The sequence below is a fragment of the Anomaloglossus baeobatrachus genome, chromosome 12, assembly GCF_048569485.1.
Source record: "Anomaloglossus baeobatrachus isolate aAnoBae1 chromosome 12, aAnoBae1.hap1, whole genome shotgun sequence".
Classification (NCBI taxonomy): Eukaryota; Metazoa; Chordata; class Amphibia; order Anura; family Aromobatidae; genus Anomaloglossus; species Anomaloglossus baeobatrachus.
This window is the reverse complement of record NC_134364.1, coordinates 99,473,136-99,499,893: the sequence shown is the minus strand read 5'-3', so window position 1 is coordinate 99,499,893 and position 26,758 is coordinate 99,473,136. Positions and strand designations below refer to the sequence as shown.

General features: G+C 46.8%; 2 protein-coding genes across 6 annotated transcripts in view; one reads left to right on the top strand and one right to left on the bottom strand.

Annotated features, from left to right (window-relative positions):
* Positions 1-24,635, top strand: part of LOC142258181 (Fc receptor-like protein 3) — a 29,527-nt gene extending 4,892 nt beyond the window's left edge. The window contains exons 4-10 of one of the 4 annotated variants that reach the window (XM_075330683.1): positions 2,943-3,203; positions 6,960-7,256; positions 16,228-16,269; positions 16,993-17,127; positions 18,416-18,490; positions 21,161-21,201; positions 24,064-24,635. In XM_075330683.1, the coding sequence (XP_075186798.1) occupies positions 2,943-3,203; positions 6,960-7,256; positions 16,228-16,269; positions 16,993-17,127; positions 18,416-18,490; positions 21,161-21,201; positions 24,064-24,117 (905 nt within the window). In that variant the 3' untranslated portion in view covers positions 24,118-24,635. Of the gene's footprint in view, positions 1-2,942; positions 3,204-6,959; positions 7,257-16,227; positions 16,270-16,992; positions 17,128-18,415; positions 18,491-21,160; positions 21,242-24,063 lie in introns of all 4 variants that reach the window. The other 3 variants (XM_075330684.1, XM_075330685.1, XM_075330686.1) reach the window with 3 other exon arrangements.
* The window catches only part of LOC142258174 (methyltransferase-like protein 25B), an 89,362-nt gene that overhangs the window by 19,770 nt on the left and 42,834 nt on the right, over positions 1-26,758 (bottom strand). The window contains exons 8-9 of one of the 2 annotated variants that reach the window (XR_012727719.1): positions 24,678-24,805; positions 24,041-24,520 (exon numbers count right to left, since the gene is read on the bottom strand). Coding sequence is in view for 1 of the 2 variants with exons in the window: in XM_075330669.1 (XP_075186784.1) it covers positions 24,494-24,520; positions 24,678-24,805 (155 nt within the window). In the remaining variant the exon portion in view is untranslated. Of the gene's footprint in view, positions 1-24,031; positions 24,521-24,677; positions 24,806-26,758 lie in introns of those variants that run through there. The other variant, XM_075330669.1, reaches the window with a different exon arrangement.

Below are 26,758 nucleotides of genomic sequence, written 5' to 3'. Positions count from 1 at the left end.
TGGAGGGATATGTGGAACCCATCATTCTATATGGAAGGCTATGTGGGGCACATTATTCTGTATGGAGGACTATGTGGGGCACATTATTCTGTATGGAGGACTATGTGGGGCCCATTAATCTGTATGGAGGACTATGTGGGGCCCATTATTCTGTATGGAGGACTATGTGGGGCCCATTATTCTGTATGGAGGACTATGTGGGGCCCATTATTCTGTATGGAGGGCTATGTGGAACCCATCATTCTATATGGAGGGCTATGTGGGGCACATTATTCTGTATGGAGGGCTATGTGGGGCACATTATTCTGTATGGAGGACTATGTGGGGCCCATTATTCTGTATGGAGGACTATGTGGGGCCCATTATTCTGTATGGAGGGCTATGTGGGGCCCATTATTCTGTATGGAGGGCTATGTGGGGTCCATTATTCTGTATGGAGGGCTATGTGGGGCCCATTATTCTGTATGGAGGGCTATGTGGGGTCCATTATTCTGTATGGAGGGCTATGTGGGGCCCATTATTCTGTATGGAGGGCTATGTGGGGCACATTATTCTGTATGGAGGGCTATGTGGGGCCATTATTCTGTATGGAGGACTATGTGGGGCCCATTATTCTGTATGGAGGGATATGTGGAACCCATCATTCTATATGGAAGGCTATGTGGGGCACATTATTCTGTATGGAGGACTATGTGGGGCACATTATTCTGTATGGAGGACTATGTGGGGCCCATTAATCTGTATGGAGGACTATGTGGGGCCCATTATTCTGTATGGAGGGCTATGTGGGGCCCATTATTCTGTATGGAGGGCTATGTGGGGTCCATTATTCTGTATGGAGGGCTATGTGGGGCCCATTATTCTGTATGGAGGGCTATGTGGGGCCCATTATTCTGTATGGAGGGCTATGTGGGGCCCATTATTCTGTATGGAGGGCTATGTGGGGCCCATTATTCTGTATGGAGGGCTATGTGGGGCCCATTATTCTGTATGGAGGGCTATGTGGGGCCCATTATTCTGTATGGAGGGCTATGTGGGGCCCATTATTCTGTAAGGAGGACTATGTGGGGCCCATTATTCTGTATGGAGGACTATGTGGGGCCCATTATTCTGTATGGAGGACTATGTGGGGCCCATTATTCTGTATGGAGGACTATGTGGAACCCATCATTCTATATGGAGGGCTATGTGGGGCACATTATTCCGTATGGAGGACTATGTGGGGCCCATTATTCTGTATGGAGGACTATGTGGGGCCCATTATTCTGTATGGAGGGCTATGTGGGGCCCATTATTCTGTATGGAGGGCTATGTGGGGTCCATTATTCTGTATGGAGGGCTATGTGGGGCCCATTATTCTGTATGGAGGGCTATGTGGGGCACATTATTCTGTATGGAGGGCTATGTGGGGCCATTATTCTGTATGGAGGGCTATGTGGGGCCCATTATTCTGTATGGAGGGCTATGTGGGGCCCATTATTCTGTATGGAGGGCTATGTGGGGCCCATTATTCTGTATGGAGGGCTATGTGGGGCCCATTATTCTGTATGGAGGGCTATGTGGGGCCCATTATTCTGTATGGAGGGCTATGTGGGGCACATTATTCTGTATGGAGGGCTATGTGGGACCCATTATTCTGTATGGAGGGCTATGTGGGGCCCATTATTCTGTATGGAGGACTATGTGGGGCCCATTATTCTGTATGGAGGGCTATGTGGGGCACATTATTCTGTATGGAGGGCTATGTGGGGCCATTATTCTGTATGGAGGACTATGTGGGGCCCATTATTCTGTATGGAGGGCTATGTGGGGCCCATTATTCTGTATGGAGGGCTATGTGGGGCCCATTATTCTGTATGGAGGGCTATGTGGGGCCCATTATTCTGTATGGAGGGCTATGTGGGGCCCATTATTCTGTATGGAGGGCTATGTGGGGCCCATTATTCTGTATGGAGGGCTATGTGGGGCCCATTATTCTGTAAGGAGGACTATGTGGGGCCCATTATTCTGTATGGAGGACTATGTGGGGCCCATTATTCTGTATGGAGGACTATGTGGGGCCCATTATTCTGTATGGAGGACTATGTGGAACCCATCATTCTATATGGAGGGCTATGTGGGGCACATTATTCCGTATGGAGGACTATGTGGGGCCCATTATTCTGTATGGAGGACTATGTGGGGCCCATTATTCTGTATGGAGGGCTATGTGGGGCCCATTATTCTGTATGGAGGGCTATGTGGGGTCCATTATTCTGTATGGAGGGCTATGTGGGGCCCATTATTCTGTATGGAGGGCTATGTGGGGCACATTATTCTGTATGGAGGGCTATGTGGGGCCATTATTCTGTATGGAGGGCTATGTGGGGCCCATTATTCTGTATGGAGGGCTATGTGGGGCCCATTATTCTGTATGGAGGGCTATGTGGGGCCCATTATTCTGTATGGAGGGCTATGTGGGGCCCATTATTCTGTATGGAGGGCTATGTGGGGCCCATTATTCTGTATGGAGGGCTATGTGGGGCACATTATTCTGTATGGAGGGCTATGTGGGACCCATTATTCTGTATGGAGGGCTATGTGGGGCCCATTATTCTGTATGGAGGACTATGTGGGGCCCATTATTCTGTATGGAGGGCTATGTGGGGCACATTATTCTGTATGGAGGGCTATGTGGGGCCATTATTCTGTATGGAGGACTATGTGGGGCCCATTATTCTGTATGGAGGGATATGTGGAACCCATCATTCTATATGGAAGGCTATATGAGGCACATTATTCTGTATGGAGGGCTATGTAGGCCAAATGAGATCTAAGAGGCACACTTGTTACAATTTATTAACTTGAAATGACCCAAAGGGGTTTTCCAAACCAGTCTTTGAATATGGTCCAATCTCGTATTGAAGTGGATTTTACTAAAAACACACTGTCCTTCATCTTAGGCTTCGTCACCTTACAGGCGCCTACTAATGTTTATGAAGGAGATGACCTCATCCTTCGATGCCAACATTACCCTGGATATACAGCAAAGCAGACAATATTTTACAGGAATAATGCAGTTATACAAGACTGGGGTTCTGAGGATGAATTACACATCGAGAATGTCAACATGACATCGAGTTGCAAATACAAATGCACAAAGCAGGTCAACCATCACCTACTCAATTATCAGCATTCAGATGAAACCTCTGTTTCAGTTCAAGGTAAATTACGTCTTATTTCTGCTTTGGACTTGGAGTCTCCAACTATTTGGCTTTTACAGCATATCCCATACAGAGTAATGCATATTCATGCTACCAAGGAGCCCCTTCCTTTAAAACCAGTACCAACAGGTCTTCCTACAGCATGTCCTGGCTATCACGGTACCACAATATTACCCTGTATTGCACATTGTACAGCATGTCCTAAAACTGAAAAACAAAACTAACACAAATTTTTGCATTTGTTATCGGAAATTAAAACGTCACGTATCCATAAAGCAAAGTCACCTCCTCCTCAGCATCAACTCAGATGGAAACAACCGTATCTATGCTTTAGTAATAGATGAAGGGTGTAGCTGGGGGGTCACTATAATTTGGGAGGCCATTAGGTTGTTAATGTTGTTCTAGTTGTGAGGAATAAGGCATATCATTCATGCCAGTCAACTGCCAATTATACACATTTACACCCATCCTGACCTGCAGCAAGAAGAGGTCACCAAGACACATAAAAAATACAATACCTAGATCTCGGAACAAATGGCAGGTGACAGAAATATATAATAGCTAGGAAGCTGCCCTGGCCAATGCAGACCCCCTGTTGACAAAAGTAATTCAGCTAGGGAAGTGGGGATTGCTGGCTTCAAAAGGGGACTTTTCAGTCTGGCTCCAGTGTAAAAATGTAAACAATTAGGTTATGTTTAACTCCCACAAATATGGCAAGCATATTTTCGGCTTCACGGCAGCGGGATGCATGTAACACATATTTTGCCTTAATTGTAGGACATGTGAATCAACCCATTATTAATAAGAAGTGGAGGGAAAAACCATAGACCCATCATGTTTCCAGGCTATGAGTAGCTAAAATCATAAGAAGAAATATGATGGTAATATCTTCCACATGGGATGCTCAGGGGCGAAGATATGAGGAACATCCCGTGTCCAGCCCTGTCATAGGTCAAAAGGTGGGTGGTACATGGGAGGTACATAAGTTCATAAAAACCGAAGCGGACATTTTGGAGTGGGTTCTTCTCAGAGAGGTCATGTTCAGTAAATGTGTGGGGAGTCCCAAGGACACCAGTGGCTCCAGAGCGCCTCCCCTGTGCCAAGCCAGCACCAGGCCTAATCATAAAGGAACAAGGTAACCGATTCATCTGTATATCTGCTGGAAACTATCTCTTACTTACATCCGCATTTCTTAACATTAATATTTGTAAATTCGTCTTGTATAATCTAGTTTGCCCTTAAGGAAATTAAATATATAATTTAATATTGGGTTGCTCTTTTGTCTCAATCCACGAATCCCATGCTGTGAGCTCGGTTTAGTATTACCCGCTACCTGGGCTGGTTTCTGGCCCGATATAATCCTTCTAATGGACCAGGCTTATATCTAATGAGGAACTGGTGGCAGACTACTGAACTAGCCAAGCATTGTTTCACGCTAGTGAAAATGGTCTGTCGGGGTTGTGAGTGAGTGGAGTATCGCGCAAGAGGTTGCACTGCCCACTGTCTTCCTCTGGCCACATGGACAGGGGGTGTCAGTGTAACACTGTGCCAAGCTGACCTTACATACATCTTGGGTGCGCAGAACGTCATACATTAACAGAAGTGACGAGTTCGTACCGGGTGGCTCCAATGTATTAGAGACGTCAAGGTGGGGCAGTGAGGTGCCATTTCATCACAGATTGATAGATTAATGGACTGCAGTGGGATGTTTGAGTGACACCTCCGGCTGTTGAGTGTAGGAGCTTTATATATAGTCATATGAAAAAGTTTGGGCACCCCTATTAATGTTAACCTTTTTTCTTTATAACAATTTGGGTTTTTGTAATAGCTATTTCAGTTTCATATATCTAATAACTGATGGACTCAGTAATATTTCTGGATTGAAATGAGGTTTATTGTACTAACAGAAAATGTGCAATCCACATTTAAACTAAATTTGACAGGTGCATAAGTATGGGCACCCTTATCAATTTCTTGTTTTGAACACTCCTAACTACTTTTTACTGACTTACTGAAGCACTAAATTGGTTTTGTAACCTCATTGAGCTTTGAACTTCATAGGCAGGTGTATCCAATCATGAGAAAAGGTATTTAAGGTGGCCACTTGCAAGTTGTTCTCCTATTTGAATCTCCTATGAAGAGTGGCATCATGGGCTCCTCAAAACAACTCTCAAATGATCTGAAAACAAAGATTATTCAACATAGTTGTTCAGGGGAACGATACAAAAAGTTGTCTCAGAGATTTAAACTGTCAGTTTCCACTGTGAGGAACATAGTAAGGAAATGGAAGAACACAGGTACAGTTCTTGTTAAGCCCAGAAGTGGCAGGCCAAGAAAAGCACTTGCTACCCACAGTAAAATTTGGTGGAGGTTCCATCATGCTTTGGGGCTGTGTGGCCAATGCCAGCACCAGGAATCTTGTTAAAGTTGAGGGTCGCATGGATTCAACTCAGTATCAGCAGATTCTTGACAATAATGTGCAAGAATCAGTGACGAAGTTGAAGTTACGCAGGGGATGGATATTTCAGCAAGACAATGATCCAAAGCACTGCTCAAAATCTACTCAGGCATTCATGCAGAGGAACAATTACAATGTTCTGGAATGGCCATCCCAGTCCCCAGATCTGAATATCATTTAAAATCTGTGGGATGATGTGAAGCGGCTGTCCGTGCTCGGCGACCAGCAAACTTAACTGAACTGGAATTGTTTTGTAAACAGGAATGGTCAAATCTACCTTCATCCAGGATCCAGGAACTCATTAAAAGCTACAGGAAGCGACTAGAGGCTGTGATTTTTGCAAAAGGAGGATCTACAAAATATTAAATGTCACTTTTATGTTGCGGTGCCCATACTTTTGCATTGGTCAAATTTTGTTTAAATGCACATTGCACATTTTCTGTTAGTACAATAAACCTCATTTCAATCCAGAAATATTACTCAGTCCATCAGTTATTAGATATATGAAACTGAAATAGCAAAAACCCAAATTGTTATAAAGAAAAAAGGTTAACATTAATAGGGGTGCCCAAACTTTTTCATATGACTGTATTTCCTGGTTGGAAGCCTGGTGGCCAGGCCATACATAGCGGATGGGGATGTTTAATTTTGGAGAACATGTATTTATTAGCTCCATGAGAGGATCTAACAGAGGGAACGCGTTCCCTCAACCTCCACTGTTCCCTATTGATTAGTCTGTGCAAATCAATGAGCATCACCCGAACCATGGGTCGTGACTATAATTTTTGACCAGAGTACATGAGCCGTGGGAGAGTCATAGCTTCTTTTGACTAGCCAGCCTGGTGCCAAGTTACATAACCTTCATGCCAAAGAGAGCTGCAGATGCCATCATCTAAGAGGCACCTGTCGTGGCTCCTGTCCACAGGGGAGAAATTACTGTCATGGGTTATGCAAATCGACTTACATCATGGCATCTGCTGGTATCAGTGTTTGCACCACGTACCAGCAATGTCTAGCAGCAGATCAGAAGGGCACAGAAGTAGTACCCAAGCGATCACAATGATGGAGACATTCATCATTGGGCACCAATTTGAAAATGGAAATGACAGATTTAAAAGGGAGGAAACAGATACAGACAGATACTGCATCCAGAGGAAAGTAGAGTATATCCTGTTATTTCGTACTTTTTGGAAATGGGGATGCCACTTTTCATACAGTATGACCTCAAACATATTCTATAACCTAATTTTTTACCACTTATGACAGTGTGACTTTATTTCTGTGTTCTTTTTTTCTAGCACTTTACTCACTCCCAACAATAACTCAGAGCCCACAGTTTGTGACAGAAGGTGACCGCCTGACCCTGACATGTCACACGAGGCTCAGTGCCCACAGGCAGTACACAGTGCTACAGTTTGCCTTTTATCAAGAGGGACAAAATATTCAGGAATTCAGCTCGGCTAATACATATGAAATTCCATTCACGAAACTGAGTGATTCCAGGAATTATACGTGTGAAGTGCAGACATCTAATCACAGAATTAAAAAGACGAGCACAACGACGACTATACAAGTAAACAGGATCGGAGAGCGTGGTGAGTGGGAGATTATTAATTACAGCATTACATTGGTAATTCAGTAATATACTTCAATCACACATTGAAAAATGTTGTATACCTATTCGTTCTCGAACAGTATTTTTTATTAAGGACAGGGAGGTCCTTTTCTCCAGAAGCGTGAAGTTTAAGGGTGCGTGTCCACGATCCGTGTTTGCAGGGTTTTGGATGTAGCATTATTCAGCTGCGCCCAAAACGCTGCGTTGTACAGTATAAGCATAGTGGCCAGGATTTCTAGAAATCCCATGCCCACTGTGCTTGTTTTTTCCACAGCAAACACTGACCTACAGCACGGAATCCCAAGCCGCAGCATGTCAATTGTTTGCTGCGGATTTGCATGTGTTCTCTGTAGGGAGAACACAAGCGAGAGACCGCAGCGCACTGAACCCTGATCGTGGGTATGAGCAGCTGCGGTCTCATGCGGAGACTCGCAGTCCCCCAGGTCAGGACCTGCTGCAACCAGGACGCAGTGAGTCCTGATCGTGGGCACATACCCTAAGGAGTTGTCCCAAGCTTGAAAGTATCCCTTCTCCATAGGATATCTTCTCAAGATTTGGGGGTCTTTAACATAAACACAGCCTTAGTAATGTCAAGGTGACCTCAACATATATGAATATTGGTAAACGGATGGCAGCGGTATTTCACGGTTGTGCTGTAGCACTTTCTGTAATGTTTATTTAGAATTTTATGGCTTATTTTTCTCTCTAGTGCTGTATGCAAAGCTGTGACCATCTGTCACAATCCTTACTGATCATAAAATGGCTGCTGCATTCCCTGACTCAGTTTTTATACAGCCTATGATAGTTTCTCCAGATTAGCTGTGCTACACCATGTCAAGTGATAAGTGGAAGACATTATGAGGGAGCTTGATCCACAATACCTGGGATCACATGAGCCTGCTTGAACCATGGTGCCTGGGATCATGTGAGGAGCTAATGTTCAAAATAGTTTAGACACGTTCCGTTCAGCCTAATGGGAATATTAAATGGGTAAAAATTCTCTCCTCCACACACAAAGAAGGGAATTTTGTTACTTACCGTAAATTCCTTTTCTTCTAGCTCCAATTGGGAGACCCAGACGATTGGGTGTATAGCTACTGCCTCCGGAGGCCACACAAAGTATTACACTAAAAAGTGTAAGGCCCCTCCCCTTCTGCATATACACCCCCCGTGGGATCACGGGCTCCTCAGTTTTAGTGCAAAAGCAAGAAGGAGGAAAGCCAATAACTGGTTAAACAAATTCAATCCGAAGGAACATCGGAGAACTGAAAACATTCAACATGAACAACATGTGTACCCGAAAACACAAAAATCCCGAAGGAAACAGGGCGGGTGCTGGGTCTCCCAATTGGAGCTAGAAGAAAAGGAATTTACGGTAAGTAACAAAATTCCCTTCTTCTTCGGCGCTCCATTGGGAGACCCAGACGATTGGGACGTCCAAAAGCAGTCCCTGGGTGGGTAAATTAATACCTCAAGTTAGGGCCGTAAAACAGCCCTTCCCTACATGGAGGCAACCGCCGCCTGCAGGACTCTTCTACCTAGGCTGGCATCCGCCTAAGCGTAGGTATGCACCTGATAATGCTTGGTGAAAGTGTGCAGACTCGACCAGGTAGCTGCCTGGCACACCTGCTGAGCCGTAGCCTGGTGCCGTAATGCCCAGGACGCACCCACGGCTCTGGTAGAATGGGCCTTCAGCCCTGATGGAACCGGAAGCCCAGCAGAACGGTAGGCTTCAAGAATTGGTTCCTTGATCCATCGAGCCAGGGTGGATTTGGAAGCCTGCGACCCTTTGCGCTGACCAGCAACAAGTACAAAGAGTGCATCCGAGCGGCGCAGGGGCGCCGTGCGGGAAATGTAGATTCTGAGTGCTCTCACCAGATCCAACAAATGCAAATCCATTTCATATCGATGAACTGGATGAGGACAAAAGGAAGGTAAGGAGATATCCTGATTGAGATGAAAGGGGGATACCACCTTAGGGAGAAACTCCGGAATCAGGCGCAGCACTACCTTGTCTTGGTGAAACACCAGGAAGGGAGCTTTGGATGACCGTGCTGCTAGCTCGGACACTCTCTGAAGAGACGTGACCGCTACCAGAAAGGCCACTTTCTGTGAAAGTCGAGAAAGTGAAACATCCCTCAGAGGCTCGAAGGGCGGCTCCTGGAGAGCAATTAGTACCCTGTTCAGATCCCATGGGTCTAACGGCCTCTTGTACGGAGGGACAATGTGACAAACCCCCTGCAGGAACGTGCGTACCTGAGGAAGTCGCACTAGGCGCTTCTGAAAGAATACAGACCGCGCTGGGACTTGTCCGTTAAGGGAGCCGAGCGACAAACCTTTTCCCAAACCAGATTGCAGGAAGGAAGGAAAAGTAGGCAATGCAAATGTCCAGGGAGACACTCCCTGAGCAGAGCACTAAGATAAGAATATCTTCCACGTCTTGTGGTAGATCTTGGCAGACGTCGGCTTCCTAGCCCGTCTTGAGATAATCCTCAAGACGCTAGGATCCAGGACTCAATGGCCACACAGTCAGGTTCAGGGCCGTAGAATTCAGATGGAAAAACGGCCCTTGGGACAGTAAGCCTGGCCGGTCTGGTAGTGCCCACGGTTGGCCGACCGTGAGATGCCACAGATGCGGGTACCACGACCTCCTCAGCCAGTCTGGGGCGACGAGGATGGCGCGGCGGCAATCGGACCTGATCTTGCGTAGCACTCTGGGCAACAGTGCCAGAGGGGGAAACACATAGGGTAGCTGGAACTGCGACCAATCTTGAACTAAGGCGCCTGCCGCCAGAGCTCTTTGATCGTGAGACCGCGCCATGAAAATCGGGACCTTGTTGTTGTGCCGAGACGCCATTAGGTCGACGTCCGGCATCCCGCAGCGGCTACAGATTTCTTGAAACACGTCCGAGTGCAGAGACCATTCCCCTGCGTCCATGCCCTGGCGACTGAGGAAGTCTGCTTCCCAGTTTTCTACGCCCGGGATGTGAACTGCGGATATGGTGGATGCTCTGTCTTCCACCCACATCAGAATCCGCCGGACTTCCTGGGAGGCTTGCCGACTGCGTGTTCCGCCTTGGTGGTTGATGTATGCTACCGCTGTGGAGTTGTCCGACTGAATTCGGATCTGTCTGCCTTCCAGCCACTGCTGGAAGGCTTGCAGGGCAAGATACCTGCCCAGATTTCCAGAACATTGATCTGAAGGGTGGACTCCTCTGAAGAGAGTCCTTGACCGTCTGAGAAAGGGAGACGTTCCTGTCTAGGGACGTCGACTTCCCATCCCATTGGCGGAGAATGTCCCATTGAAGTGAACGCAGATGAACCTGCGCGAAAGGGACTGCCTCTGCATGAGGCGTCTTAAGGGGTGTGACTGGCCTTGAAGGAGAGACTGCACCCCCGTCTGTAGTGAACGCTGTTTGTCCAGCGGAAGCTTCACTATCGCTGAGAAAGTGTGAAACTCCATGCCAAGATATGTCAGCGATTGGGTTGGTGTCAGATTTAACTCTGAAAAGTTGATGATCCACCCGAAACTCTGGAGAGTCTCCAGCGCAACGTTCAGGCTGTGTTGGCATGCCTCTTGAGAGGGTGCCTTGACAAGTAGATCGTCCAAGTAAGGGATCACAGAGTGACCCTGAGAGTGCAGGACTGCTACCACTGCTGCCATGAACTTGATGAAAACCCGTGGGGCTGTCGCCAGACCGGAGGGCAGGGCTACGAACTGAAGATGCTCGTCTTCAATAACGAATCGTAGCAAACGCTGGTGCTCTGGGGCAATCGGCACTAGGAGATAAGCATCCTGATGTCTATTGACGCTAGGAAATCTCCTTGAGACATTGAGGCAATGACGGAGCGGAGGGATTCCATCCGGAACCGCCTGGTTTTCACGTGCTTGTTGAGCAGGTTTAGGTCCAGAACGGAACGGAAAGAGCCGTCCTTTTTTGGCACCACAACCAGATTGGAGTAAAAACCGTGATCTTGTTCCTGAAGAGGAACCGGGGTTACCACTCCTTCTGCCTGCAGAAGAGCATCGGCTCGGTCGGGAGGTGGGGAAGTTCTGAGAATCAAGCCGGAGGACGAGAACAGAACTCTATCCTGTACACATGAGACAAAATGTCTCTCACCCACCGGCCCTTGACCTGTGGCAGCTAAATGTCGCCAAAGCGGGAGAGTCTGCCACCGACCGCGGATGCGGAGAGAGAGAGGGCTGAAAGTCATGAGGAAACCGCCTTGGTAGCGGTTCCTCCGGCTGCCTTCCTTGGGCGTGATTGAGCCCGCCAGGAATCTGAGCCCCTCTGAGCCTGTTGAGTCCTTGTGGACGAGGAAAATTGGGACCTGCCCGAGCCTGGGAAGGACCGAAACCTCGACTGTCCGTTCCTCTGTTGGGTTTTGTTTGATCTGGGCTGGTGTAAGGAAGAATCCTTACCCTTGGACTGTTTAATGATTTCATCCAATCGCTCACCAAACAGTCTGTCACCAGACAATGGCAACCTGGTTAAGCACTTTTCGGAAGCAGAATCTGTCTGCCATTCCCTTAACCATAAGGCTCTGCGTAAAACCACGGAAGTGGCGGACGCCACTGACGTACGCCTCGTAGAGTCCAGGACAGCATTAATAGCGTAAGCCGCAATGCAGACATTGCGAGGTTAAGGACGCCACCTGCGGCACAGATGTACATGTGACAGTGTCCACCTGCGCAAGACCAGCTGAAAAAGCTTGGAGTGCCCATACGGCTGCGAATGCCGGAGCAACCGACACGCCGATAGCTTCATAGACAGATTTCAACCAAAGGGCCATCTGTCTGTCAATGGCATCTTTAAGTGAAGTCCCATCTTCCTACTGCAACTATGGATCTAGCCGCAAGCCTGTAGATTGGGGGATCCACCTTTGGACACTGGGTCCAGCGCTTGACCACGTCAGGGGGAAAGGGATAACGTGTATCCTTAAGACGTTTGGAGAAACGCTTGTCTGGATAAGCGTGGTGTTTCTGGACTGCTTCTCTGAAGTCAGAGTGGCCCAAAAAAGTACTGAATTTACGCTTGGGATACCTGAAATGGAATTTCTCCTGCTGCGAGCTGACTCCTCCACTGGAGGGGCTGAGGGAGAAATATCCACCAGTCTATTGATGGACGCTATGAGATCATTCACCATGGCGTCACCATTAGGAGCATCCAGATTGAAAGCGGTCTCAGGGTTAGAATCCTGATCAGCTACCTCTGCCTCATCATACAGAGAATCCTCTCGCTGAGACCCTGACTAGTGTGTGAAGTCGAGGGTCTCTCCCAGCGAGCTCGCTTAGGCTGTCTGGGACTGTCGTCCGTGTCAGAGCCTTCAGCCTGGGATGCATGGGACCCCCTTGGAGCACGGATTAGTTCCAACTGAGGGAGACCGGGGCGCATTGATTCACCAGTGCCCATGTCTGAGTCACCGGCCTGGACTGCAAAGTTGCTAGACTTTTTTGGTCATAGTCCCAGACATGTTATCAGCAAAAAACTGCAAACTCTGTCCTCTGGACAGTTTCACAGGTGGCTCTCTCTGGGCCACCACTAGCAGAAACACTACCCAATGGGGGTTAGTGGAACCTGCTGGTAAAACAGCCTCACATGCGGTATAGACAGCATAGAAGCCTGTGCCTTGGCACCCTTGCTTTTTGCGGACAACATGCTGTTGTCTCCTCAGAGCAATCTAGGGGTATATAGCCAAGAAGCGACCGTACAGTGCAAATATAGGTACAAGCATAAAGTACACAAAACACGGTGGCACTAGTGGGGTCAGCACCCAGGTGCTGCTTACCGCCCGCTTAAGCGGGTGTGTGGTCGCCAGAATCCCTTGACTGGGTCTCCCAGAGCCTGTGTCCGTTCTCCAGCTTAGACTGCATGCAGGAATGGCTGCCGGCGTCCTGTGAAGAGGGGAGGGCCGTGGGCGTGCCCCAGACAAAGTGCGGGAAGCTGGCGTCCCACTGTGCCCAGTGAGAGGGCTGGAGTATGTAAATAAGACTCCAGCCCTCGGCGCTGACCATTGTACAGCGTCTCGCCCCTTCCCTGACTGGCAGGGCTGGGGGCGGGAAGGAAACGAAACTAGGCCGCAAAAGCCGGGGACTCGATTTATAAGCGCTGCCGTCGTAAAAGCACGGTCAGCGCGGAAGTCCCCGGCGCACCACAAGTCTCAGCCGCGCCGCTTCTCTAGCAGCGGCCGGCGCGGCAGTTTCCAACACATTAACTCACTCAGCTAAGCTGCAGTGAGTATAGCCCCAAGCGCGCAGCGCTGTTGTCCCCGGCGCACTAACACACCCAGCATGCTGGTGTGTGTGTGCGTGGTCTGTACGGGGACACAGAGTACCTTAACGTTGCAGGGCCTTGTCCCTGACGATACTCAGCTCCATTCCAGCAGGATCTCCGGGTCTGTGGATGGAGCCCGGCCTCAGAGCCTGGAGGCCGGTAAGATCCCACTTCACCCAGAGCCTTCCGGGGGATGGGGAAGGAAAGCAGCATGTGGGCTCCAGCCTCCGTACCCGCAATGGGTACCTCAACCTTAACAAACACCGCCGACAGAAAGTGGGGTGAGAAGGGAGCATGCTGGGGGCCCTAGTATGGGCCCTCTTTTCTTCCATCCGACATAGTCAGCAGCTGCTGCTGACTAAACAGTGGAGCTATGCGTGGATGTCTGACCTCCTTCGCACAAAGCTTGAAAACTGAGGAGCCCGTGATCCCACGGGGGGTGTATATGCAGAAGGGGAGGGGCCTTACACTTTTTAGTGTAATACTTTGTGTGGCCTCCGGAGGCAGTAGCTATACACCCAATCGTCTGGGTCTCCCAATGGAGCGCCGAAGAAATTGCTGCTTATGCGGATGACCTCCTTTTCTTTATCACTAACCCTAGAATCTTGCTTCCTAATCTAATGGCGGAATTCCACAGCTACTCTCACCTCTCTAACTTCAAGATTAATTTTTCAAAATTGGAGGCTTTGGTGTTGGTCCTCCCCCACTTGTGAGTCACCTTAAGAGAGCTTTTAGTTTTAAATGGGCAGCTCAAATGTTAAACTATCTAGGAATACAGATTATGTCATCCATTTTGATGTTACACCAATGCAATATCCCGCCACTTCTTAAAACTGTAAGAGCAGCCTGTGATAGGTGGTCCAAATCGAACTTTACCTGGTTTGTTAAGTGCCAAATCTTGAATACCCTTCTGAGAATAATATATCTGCTATAGGCTCTGCCTATCGCAGTCCTCTCAGCCTTTTTCAAAACAATTAATGCAATTCAAACGGCCTTTATCTGGGCCACAAAGGGAGCTAAGGTTAAACGTGCTGTCCTATGTAGACCCAAAGCTGAAGGGGGTATTGGCCTCCCGAATCTCAAGCTGTACATGGCTTCCCACCTGGCGCGGATTGTTGACTGTTGTAGAAACAAACATAAGGTGTGGGTCCAGATAGAACAGAGCTCTTCAGACTTCTCACTATGCACCTTCTCCTGGGCCGCCTCTGCTTTTCCCACCCCCCCTGAAAGCTCATCCTACAATTGGACCCGCACTAAAATTTGCTTGGATCCGTAAGTTGATCACACTAAACACATAAACACACTACTACCTAGGACGCAGTTTTTGACAGATAATATGAATCCACTTGCCTAGCATCGGGACCTATTAGACATACTCTCTCAATGTACTACTCCCTGTTGGTCTTGCTCCCGGATCAGCCACCTCCCCCCAACATTCTGCAATGGGAAAGAGATTTAGGTATAACCTTCTCACCGTAGCAGCGTTCCAACATATTTCATCTGGCCCATAAGACGTCCTTTAGCTCACGATTACAGGAGGCAAACTACAAACTTCTCTCTCCTTGGTACAGAGTCTCCTCTCATTTACACACGTTTCCTTAAGTGGATCCAATGTGTCGGTGGTATAGCAGGGCAGAGGGTACTTTCCTACACATCTTTTGGTAGTGGAGTGTGTTGGAGCCCTCTTGAACAGGATAAATGCAATGCTCCGTAAAACCATACAAAAGCTGTTTGCGGGTGTGAGTCAGATTATCCGCAAAATAACAGGGTATGCGGGAGATATGGGGTCAGCATTATACCTACTTCAGCACAGCGAAATGTCAGCTTCTGCATATAAACGTTCGCTGTTGAGATTTCTAATTATGGCGGCCCGCTCATGTGCTCCTCCTAACTGGAGGAAAGTCACCTGTCCCAACGTGTCACTGTGGATTGAGAGCGTTAACAACATTATGCATATGGAAGACCTGACGTCTTCGATCCATGATACTTACGAGAAGTTCTGGGCCACCTGGTACTATTGGCTCGACTTTTTCAACAGACAGATGAATACAAGGAGACACTGAGAAACAGAAAGTGATACCTTATGGATGAAGGTGTGTGGAGGGGCGGACCTTGCCCCCCCTCACTGCCCCCTCTTTTTTCCCCCCTTATCCTCTTTCTCTGCTTTTCCTCTCATTCGTTCCTTCTTTGATCCTTTGCCATCTCTCTCTTTCCCATGATTTTTCCTTTCTTACTCTCTCTCCTTCGGTTGGGCTGTTTTGTCTTCCAACCGCTGGGGACCCGGAGGCCATCGTAGCTCTGTAAAAACTTTTGACAGTCCAGTCTATATTTTGTTTTACCTGAAATTGTTTGCATTCTTCTATGTGCAATGTATCTCCATGTTTTACATTTTGTTTAATGATGTCAAGTTAAATAAAGAATTATAAAAAAAAAAAAATAATGTACAAAATAGTGGCGGGCGAATTGCAAATGATTTCAGTTTTCCAGGTCCGGCAAATTTTTCTAAACTTTGATTCAAATTCTGTTTGAAATGAATTGACTCATCTCTACAAGTTGTGCTATGAGCTCAGGCCGAGATGTAATGCTGCTACATGTCAGGTCATCATTTAGGCTCAATTACACCTTTACGTAAAGTTTCGGTAAATTCCTATTGTTCTATATTTTTCTCTCTTTTAGAGCTGTTTAATAAGTCGGAGACAGAAGTAACATCAAAACCAGGTGATTTACTTGTTTAGGCATAAGCAAAAACTTTCACCTGAATCCTCCACATGCTCTTCTTTTTGAATATCGTTTTGTATATGCTGCTCAAAAATGGCATCAGGTTTTATATTAAAGTCTTCAATCATATCCCAAACTGCTTTCCTAATTATGGAACTCCATGTTTTTGAGGATTTTTTGTAGTTTTGAAAAGGACTTGGAGAGTTTCCTCAATATTTATGCTAACTTTTTGTTCCAAAACTCAAAAAAATTCAGAATTTTGGAAACTCCAAATTTTGAGTTTGGAGGAGGGTTAAGAGAGTTTAGGCTCAGTTTCTGCTCCAAAAATTCTTTGAAAAACCCTGAATTCACATAGTCCAAAAGGTGTAGATGGAGCTGGTGGATTAACATTTGTGCATTCGCACTTGGGAGGTGAAACTAGTTATTACACGACTGCCCCCATTAAGTGGCACCAAATGTATCGGAAGAGCCAACTTCAGATACATTACCGATACTGCACTAGAAAGTCAGCTCATGGAACGACACCATACAGCAAAATACCTAATATATTAATAGTTTTTTCAACTTCTGGAGGGAACAAAGCCATCCCAATCCAATTCTGGAACGAGGTGTATTTCTGACGTAGGCTTGCTTTTCCTTGTTCATATAGTTACATATGTCATAATTCCAGGATAGTTGGATTAAAAACGTTTCCTAAATAAAAACTATTTCTATTTGTTAAAGGAACAAGTCATGTTACCACCGCGGTTGCAGTGACTTCATTGGTCTTAGTCCTATTCCTCATTGTCATAGCCCTGATTTTCCTGTACTGGACAAAACGGATTCCTCTGCCTGGTAATAACCAACCGGCATCAAAAGGTAACTGAGCAATAAAGAATCCGAAAAGGGAACAATTGTTCTATAATTATACTATTATTAATAAAGAATAAAACATGTCCTGCAGCCCACCAGCTAATATGGTCTAGACTCTTCCTAGACAGGAGATGTTCAGCCATGGATTTTAACATGCTCTATACTAGTAACCACCAGAGGCAGCGGCTTATTTTCCTCTGTTAAAAGGATGGTCCTAGTCTCAAATATTGATGAGTGGACTATTGGAGATCAATGATGGTCCAACAGTGATATCTGATCCTGACGAGGCCAAATGTGCTCAGCAGACAGAGCAAGATAATGCATTTCCATGAAATGTTTAGCGGCTTCTTCTGGTTGTCCAGGTCTCACATACTGATGAGTGGATCATAGGATAGATCGCTAGGAGATCAATGAACGTCCAAGATCTACATCTGATCTGTAAGAGACCAAATGTGCACAGCATACAGAATAAAACAATTTGGTTCAATGAAATGTTTAGTGGTTGTTTCTGGGTTGTCCAAGTGTGACGTCTGCCCGGGACCACACTCAGGATGGCTGTCACGAACAGACTAGGGCTAGCTGTCCACTCAGCAGGATTCCAAGAACCCCGAAACTCTTTAAACCCTGTACAGGGATCTGGAATTACAGCAAGGTTCAGGAGATCACTGCCTATGGAAGGCTGCAATCCAGGAAAGAGTAGTCGTCAGGCAAGGTCCCAACCAGCAGGTACAAAAAGGGACAAAATCGGCAGGCAAGAGGGTGGTCAGGAAATCAGGCAGAGGTCAAAACAGAGATGGCAGCGAAGTAAAAACATGGCAGGCAGGAGAGTAGTCAGAGAGTAGGCAGAGGTCAAAACACGGGGATCAGAAGTTCAGGCGCAGGGTGCGACTCAGAGACAAGCAGTATACTACAAGACTATATCTGGCAGCGACCAGCTGACTGGAGGAGGAATAAGAAGGGTGTGGTGCCTTCCCATTGGCTGTAGCTGAAAGGTGGTAACTTCAGCTGGGAACCACACTGTTACCTCAGTCAGCCAGTGGTATTGCAAGTCCCAGCGAAACAAGATTCACAAGTTTACACAGTTATACATTTGTAACTAAGAATGGTTTCTAAAAACTAAAAGGATATGTTCACATGCGGTCAAACCATCACATCTTGATTACCAAGATTTTGGGGGAAAAAAAACCACTGCACAATCATGTCGTGTGAGCATACCCTTAAGGTTTTCCTTGATAAAATGCTTTCTATCTCTACTCTTTTATGTTTAGAAACATATTTTCCTTTGTCCCAATAGTTGAATTTAAAGAACCGAAAGATGAAACCGAAAATATTTATATGGATCTGGACACAAACACCGGCAAATGGCAAAGTAAGTGCGATGCTGGCAGACGGATTCAAGTTGTGTTACAATATTTCTCTAATTTCTACGTCTTTTTGTGCGTATAAACCATCTCAGCAGAGATTAAAATAACAGTCACACCTGTACGGATAGGTTAGACCCAACAGAGCATACACTGTGCGCACGTTCTTACCTGAAAAATATTCGTAAATAGCAAACATTTCTATAATTGCAATTTCCAAAATGCATAACCTCTAAAGTATGCGCATCGTTTAATATATAACATGTACATAAAAACCACAGTCCCCCAAAATTTAAACTGCATTTGGTGCACGTACCTTCATAACAAAAGACTCTGTTCAGGTTCTCATGTTCTTCTTCATTAGCATTCCGCCAGCACTATAAGTGCAAGGACTTCCTTTTCTTCACTTCCCAGAATGTTTCGCACTTGCTGTTGTTCAATAACTTACCTGTCCTGAAAGGTTAAGGATGTTTGCAGTTTGACAGGCATGTGAGTAGGCACAGAAAGACAATGACCTGCTCCCACTGCTTGAATTCTTGGTGTGTCTGCAGCGACACACAGATTACACTTGACCACAGGCAGTGGACAGCAAAGAAGATGTACAACTGAAGGCCCTGGGGATTGGGAAACAGGGTCACCTCCTAAGACTCACATGAGTCTGTGCTCTGCACTCTCTAACGTCCCTAGATGGGGCCTTCCCCCTTTCCTTTGTATCATCACTTGCCTAAGCTCTCGCTGGCCCTGAACTCACCCTGACTAGTGTAGGCCAGAGAGACATTAGCCTCGCTACTGCAATAAAACCCGAGGAAGGGAAGACAGATTGGGAAAGACTCAACAAATAGCACTCCATGATTTCTTCAGCAGGAAACTTCTCCTCTTCAACAGAAATGAACACCTGAACTTCTCCAGAGACAGGCTCCTTTAAAGCTGTTAGTATAGAGGATCAATAACTGGCATGGAGTGAAGCCAGGAGTTGGTAAATGTAGCAGAAGGGAGTGATGAGAAGATGCTGCAGCTGTAATTAAGGCAATGAGTAATCTCAGCCAGAAGGAAAAGGTTCCTTAACTCCTTCAGCATTATATTAAATCCACCCCAATACAGGATAATAGTCAAGTGGGCTCCACAGAGGACCTGCGATAAATTAAGTGTTGTTACCCCCTGATCCCAGATCCCCCAGAGGTAACAAGTGGACACAACACACTTGTGACAGCAAGTTAGGGACAGAGCCAGTGACCTGCACTATACAGTGAGTTTTCAGAGATAAGAAAATGTATTTTAATAAAATAATATCCAGATTGTGTATTTATCACATTGTCTATCAAATGAGATCAAGCTGGGTAAGTGACATTGGCTTTTTCCGTTCATAAAATAAATGGCAGATTCCGAGCGAAAGCCGGCAACAGAATGGTCAAGATACTTTTTTAAGCCATGTCACAGCTTCTGAAGCCAGAAGAGATTAAAATAAGTTCAAAATGAAGGAACATATTGCATAACAATATGTTCCTTCATTTTGAACTTATTTTAATCTCTTTTGGTGTTTTCCAAGCACTTTTTCAGACTGGTTCAAGGTGGAATCTGGCTGAAAAGGATGTTGTGTGCTTCATATTTCAGAAGAGCTGTGTCCATCAGTTGCGGTTTGTTTGAAAAAATTCTGTGCTTTACTCACTCTTCCTGGGTCCAATGTTGAGCCACCATAACTGTTCCCTGTGTCTGTTGCACTGATATCATACTGACAGCGCTGCAGCCAATCAGTGAGTTCAGAGAGTCTGTCTGAGGTGATGGCGTGAGACGCCAAGGTAACTGAACTGAGCGCTGTTGAACTGACATCTGCGCTGCAGACAATCACAGACCACAGAAGTAGTGGTGGAGACTCAACGCTGGACCCAGGGAGGATAACTAAAGTACAGTCTGTTTTTTGTTTTTAATGGAAACCGTGCCAAGTCGAAAGGCGCTGAAAATTAAAAAAATGTTAATCACCATTTTAAAATTCCCAGTTCTCCATACTTCTCTCGCACACTGTGATAGATAAAGGTCAACCAAAGACAATGTAATGAAATCAAACGGTAACCGAAATCATACGAATCACAGTTAATGACCCAGAAGAAGTTACGTCATTTGTAAAGGCCACTTTACACGCAGCGATATCGCTAGCGATGTCGCTGGTGACAGCACCCGCCCCCGTCGGTTGTGCGTCACAGGCAAATTGCTGCCCGTGGCGCACAACATTGCTAACACCCGTCACACGGACTTAACTGCTTAGCGACGTCGCTGTGGCCGGCGAACAGCCTCCTCTCTAATGGGGCGGTTTGTGCGGCGTAATAGCGGCGTCACTAAGCGGCCGCCCAATAGAAGTGGTGAGGCGGAGATGAGCGGGCCGAACATCCCGCCCACCTCCTTCCTTCCTCATTGCGGGTGGCCGCAGGAACGACGAACAACCTGCGTCCAACAGCAACAACATTTGGGATTAGAACGACGTGTCAACGATTTGGTGAGTAATTCTGATAGTTAATGGTCGATCGTACGTTTCACATGCAACAACGTCGCTAACGAGGCTGGATGTGCGTCACGAATTCCGTGACCCCAACAACATCTCATTAGCGATGACTTTACATCACCATGTCCTAGAATCATGCTGTTTGCAGAAAGATGACAGAATAATCATTGTGTTTATTCCACAGTCTTTTCGCAGAAGCCCCATAAAGAGGCCGTGAAGGACCTGGTGAGAGAAAATCACTACATCGTGTGTTAACGTCTTTTCGGTAAAATGTTCAACCTCTCTGTCAAATGTTTATAAAGCCTTCGCTTTCCACATATAAGTCGAGTACGTTGGAGGTTTGTAGCAGCTCATACAGTGACACACCCTGAATGGCCACTGGACACAATTAGCCTTGAGAACTGCAGAGATTTTTCCTGGCATTGATAGGTGGTGTTGAGATCGTTCTTAAGTTATACTGACCCATGTGGACGGAATAGCTTCTCACAAATTATATGGTCAAAGCAGCCATTATACCTTCACCCAGATATGCTCTTTGGAGACTAAAACCCACTCGAATGCGGACTCTCCTATACACATTGGCGCTCCTTTGGCAGAGCAGTCCGATGTTATCTCCCACAGCCGCGAGGTGGTTAATCTCCGGGAAAAGTCCGAAATAATACATGCTGGAAAATTAACTCCCCTGATGGTCCTGACAATTGTCAGGAGCCCCCTCATACACAGATTGTTGTCGAACCCACTGCTATCAGGAGAAGAGATCCCTGGAATCAGTCCATGATTACACAACCCGTCTTTCTACCATTACGATGAAGGGATGGCCACAATGCTCGGTAAGCCCTAGCATCCAAACATCCATGAAAAGGTATCAAGTCCCAATTTTTCAGCACACACTATAATGGAGAAAAAAAATAGAATTAGTTCTTACCGGTAATTCAGTTTCTAGGAACCCTGCATGACAGCACCATTAAATATCCGTGCTGTCGTGGAGGGTGACTAGAGAAAATAATTAGTTCTTACCGGTAATTCGGTTTCTAGGAACCCTCCACGACAGCACGGATATTTAATGGTGCTGTCGTGGAGGGTCACTAGAGAAAAATGTATGCCCCCTCCACATTACATCTCCAGAAGGGTTTCTGAGCTCCCATTCTACATCCGTAGACATTACTATGGAGTCAGCTTCTGCAGATAGTACAGCTCCTGAGCATCTGTGGAAGTTTTCCTTAAGGTTTTGCAGGTGTCTGTGTAATTTTTGCCCATTTGTGAGGTCAGACACTGATGATGGGGAGAGACCAGGGCTCACAATCTCTGGTCTACTTGTTGGATGAGGTTGAGGTCTGCACTCGGGTCTGGGCTCTGTGTAGCCTGTTGTGTTCTTCTACAAGAAACTCCACCAACCCTGTCTTTATAAACATGGGGGAGAAGAAAAAAAATCTTTCACCAAACTGTCCCCACAAAGCTGGAGGATACAATTGTCCACAATGTCTTGCGCGGATCTCTCTTCTTTTAAACTAAGAAGCCGACCCCTGATAACGGCCGAGAACACTATCCTTCCTACACCAAACTGTACAGAGGGCACAAGATGGGTAACTTTCTCCTAGTATTCACCAATCCCAGACCCCTCCCTTAGAGAGCTGTAATTCGTCACTGTACAGAACACATCTACTCCAGAGTCCAATGATGGCGGATTTACACAGCTCCAGCCAACGCTCAGCATAGTGCTTTGTGGTGTTTGGCTCGGGATTGTGCTTGGTGATGTACAACTCAGCATTGTGCTTGGTGATGTATGGCTCGGGATTGGGCTTGATAATGTATGGTTCAGCATTGCGCTTGGCCATGTACGGCTCAGTACTGTGCTTGGTGATGTACAGCTCGGCATTGTGCTTGGTGATGTATGGCTCGGGATTGGGCTTGATAATGTATGGCTCGGCATTGCGCTTGGCCATGTACGGCTCAGAACTGTGCTTGGTGATGTACAGCTCGGCATTGTGCTTGGTCATGTATGGCTCGATATTGTGCAGCTGCCCCAAGCTGCTCGGCATTGTGCTTGGTCATGTACAGCGGTATCCAGCTGCTTGGCCATGGAGCGCCGGCAGGCGCAGTGTTTGTGCTGATGTTATTAGAGGAGGTCTGGACTCTGCAGTTATGGGGTCAGCAGAGCAGTGGTGACTTTTCTGCTCCTCAGCCCTCGGGCCCCCGCTCTAATGTTACGGGTCTTAGTTGATGCGATTCTTTCCCATTCTCCATAATATCACTCACAGGTGATGGGGGAAGATTCAGGAGGAAGAAATGCCATGAAGTGACATAAGGATGGGTTCACATATGGCAAACGTTTTCTGCTGTGGACTGAATTTTATTCTATGGCAAAAAAAAAGCGTGATGTGATTTTTTTTCTATAGACGTGCAGAAGGTCTCATCTCTCTACATAGTGAAAAATCCTCTTTTCTGAGTTTTTTTTTGGATTCGCTGTATAAGGATGAGGTTTTGTTTTCAAGTAAATACCTCAGTCACCGTACCCTGCCACATGAGAGGCCGTCTCCTCACTCCCGTCCATAGCCGGGTCTGCTCGCTCATCCTAAAGAGACCGCAGAGAGAGGAATGCATTCTGGGTAGTGACTACCACACTATAAACCTGATGTGCTAACTGAGCCAGGAAGTAGACAAAGTAAGAGAGAAGCTGCAGGGCAAAGCACAGAGGTGAAGCCAAAAAAACACACTTAGCTACATACTATGGTAGGGGATGGAAATGTACAAATGTCACTTAAAGGGGTTGTTATGTTGTACAATATCAACTGTAAAACGGATAGTGGTCAGTGGACACCCACCTCCTAAGAGCAGGTCTTAGTGGTAGTAATCACGTGAGACCACCGCTCCATACTCCGTCTATAGGCGTGACCGACAGACTCCAATCCATTCTGTATGGACAACCCCTTTAAGCAAAGGTTACCTTTAAGAATGTCTTTGTAACTTCAGAAGTCCTGTGTCTTCCAAACAATATATAAATGGCTGCAGATGTGCTGTAAGTAAAAACTAACATTTTCTTTTCTTTCTCCTCCCCTCTACTCACATAATTTCACAACTGTGGAACAGATGGCAGCTCCTCCGATGGAAATATCGGCTCCTCTCAATGTAATAAAGCAATAAACCCGGCATTCTGTATTTATCCATTTATCTAAAGATGGTGGCGGACAAAAACTGCACAGTAGAAAAAAAAAAAAAAAAAAAAGAGAGAAAAATGAGACGTCTACAAGACAAGAAGAAACGGAGCGCGCCCTGTGGTCTGGAGATTCCAGTCTTATAAAATCATCGACCTCGCGCTGATCCTGAGGATGAAGGACGGTCCGGCGCCGCCGGGAAACGTAACCTGATCACCAAGACCCCGTCATTCACCGGATGGAGGAGACCCTGCTCATCATGGGGTGACGGTGGCACCCTAGGAGGAGCTGGTGGCATTCTAACACTTTTCTTCTCCCCACCGGTCACAAGAAGGTAACGTGTAAAGACTAAAAGGACGATCTCCTCACTGAAAATCTGCGTTTGTAGGACCCTGGTGTGAAATGGGAGAAATTTGATAATGAATCGGTTAGTTTTGTGTGGGGTCAAAAATGTAAAAAATACTTTCAAATAAACCTTTGATTTTTTTATTTCAAAATAAATAATAACTTCTCGGTCTTGATAAGTAACAATCTGCAGGTCTATCCTACCCTCGGGGAACTCCATGTCATCCCCTCCAGCACTTCACACAGGGGACGGATGCCTTTGGTAGCGACAAGGACCAGATTCCTCGGGGAGAACTCGGGTTTAAATAACGGGACGACGTCACACTGAAATCCTGGGGGGAAAGAGGAAAGAAGGGAATTTTGTTTACTTACCGTAAATTCCTTTTCTTCTAGCTCCAATTGGGAGACCCAGACAATTGGGTGTATAGGCTATGCCTCCGGAGGCCGCACAAAGTATTACACTTAAAAGTGTTAAGCCCCTCCCCTTCTGCCTATACACCCCCCGTGCTCCCACGGGCTCCTCAGTTTTGGTGCAAAAGCAAGAAGGAGGAAAAAGAATTATAAACTGGTTTAAAGTAACTTCAATCCGAAGGAATATCGGAGAACTGAAACCATTCAACATGAACAACATGTGTACACAAAAAAACAGGGGCGGGTGCTGGGTCTCCCAATTGGAGCTAGAAGAAAAGGAATTTACGGTAAGTAAACAAAGAAGGGAATTTTGTTACTTACCGTAAATTCCTTTTCTTCTAGCTCCTATTGGGAGACCCAGACGATTGGGTGTATAGCTACTGCCTCCGGAGGCCACACAAAGCATTACACTAAAAAGTGTAAGGCCCCTCCCCTTCTGGCTATACACCCCCAGTGGGATCACTGGCTCACCAGTTTTAGTGCAAAAGCAAGAAGGAGGAAAGCCAATAACTGGTTTAAACAAATTCACTCCGAGTAATATCGGAGAACTGAAAAACCGTTCAACATGAACAACATGTGTAACCGAAACAACCCAAAAATCCCGAAGGACAACAGGGCGGGTGCTGGGTCTCCCAATAGGAGCTAGAAGAAAAGGAATTTACGGTAAGTAACAAAATTCCCTTCTTCTTCGTCGCTCCATTGGGAGACCCAGACGATTGGGACGTCCAAAAGCTGTCCCTGGGTGGGTAAAGAATACCTCATGTTAGAGCTGCGAAGACAGCCCTCCCCTACGGGGAGGCAACTGCCGCCTGCAGGACTCTTCTACCTAGGCTGGCGTCTGCCGAAGCATAGGTATGCACCTGATAATGTTTGGTGAAAGTGTGCAGACTCGACCAGGTAGCTGCCTGGCACACCTGTTGAGCCGTAGCCTGGTGTCGTAATGCCCAGGACGCACCCACGGCTCTGGTTGAATGGGCCTTCAGCCCTGATGGAACCGGAAGCCCAGCAGAACGGTAGGCTTCAAGAATTGGTTCTTTGATCCATCGAGCCAGGGCGGCCTTAGAAGCCTGCGACCCTTTGCGCTGACCAGCGACAAGGATAAAGAGTGCATCCGAACGGCGCAAGCGCGCCGTGCGGGAAATGTAGATTCTGAGTGCTCTCACCAGATCTAACAAATGTAAATCGTTCTCATACCGATGAACTGCATGAGGACAAAACGAAGGCAAGGAGATATCCTGATTAAGATGAAAAGAGGATACCACCTTCGGGAGAAACTCCTGAATGGGGCGCAGCACTACCTTGTCCTGGTGGAAGACCAGGAAGGGAGTCTTGGATGACAGCGCTGCCAGCTCAGACACTCTCCGAAGAGATGTGATCGCTACCAGAAAAGCCACTTTCTGGGATAGTCTAGAAAGTGAAACCTCCCTCAGAGGCTCGAAGGGCGGCTTCTGGAGGGCAACTAGTACCCTGTTCAGATCCCATGGATCTAACGGCCGCTTGTACGGGGGAACGATATGGCAAACCCCCTGTAGGAACGTGCGCACCTTAGGAAGGCGTGCCAAACGCCTCTGAAAAAAAGGTGGATAGCGCCGATACCTGACCTTTAAGGGAGCCGAGCGCCAAACCTTTTTCTAACCCAGATTGCAGGAAGAAAGAAAGGTAGGCAATGCAAATGGCCAGGGAGACACTCCCTGAGCAGAGCACCAGGATGAGAATATCCTCCACGTTCTGTGGTTCTTAGCGGACGTGGGCTTCCTAGCCTGTCTCATGGTGGCAACGACCCCGCGGAATAATCCTGAAGACGCTAGGATCCAGGACTCAAAGGCCACACAGTCAAGTTCAGGGCCGCAGAATTCCGATGGAAAAACGGCCCT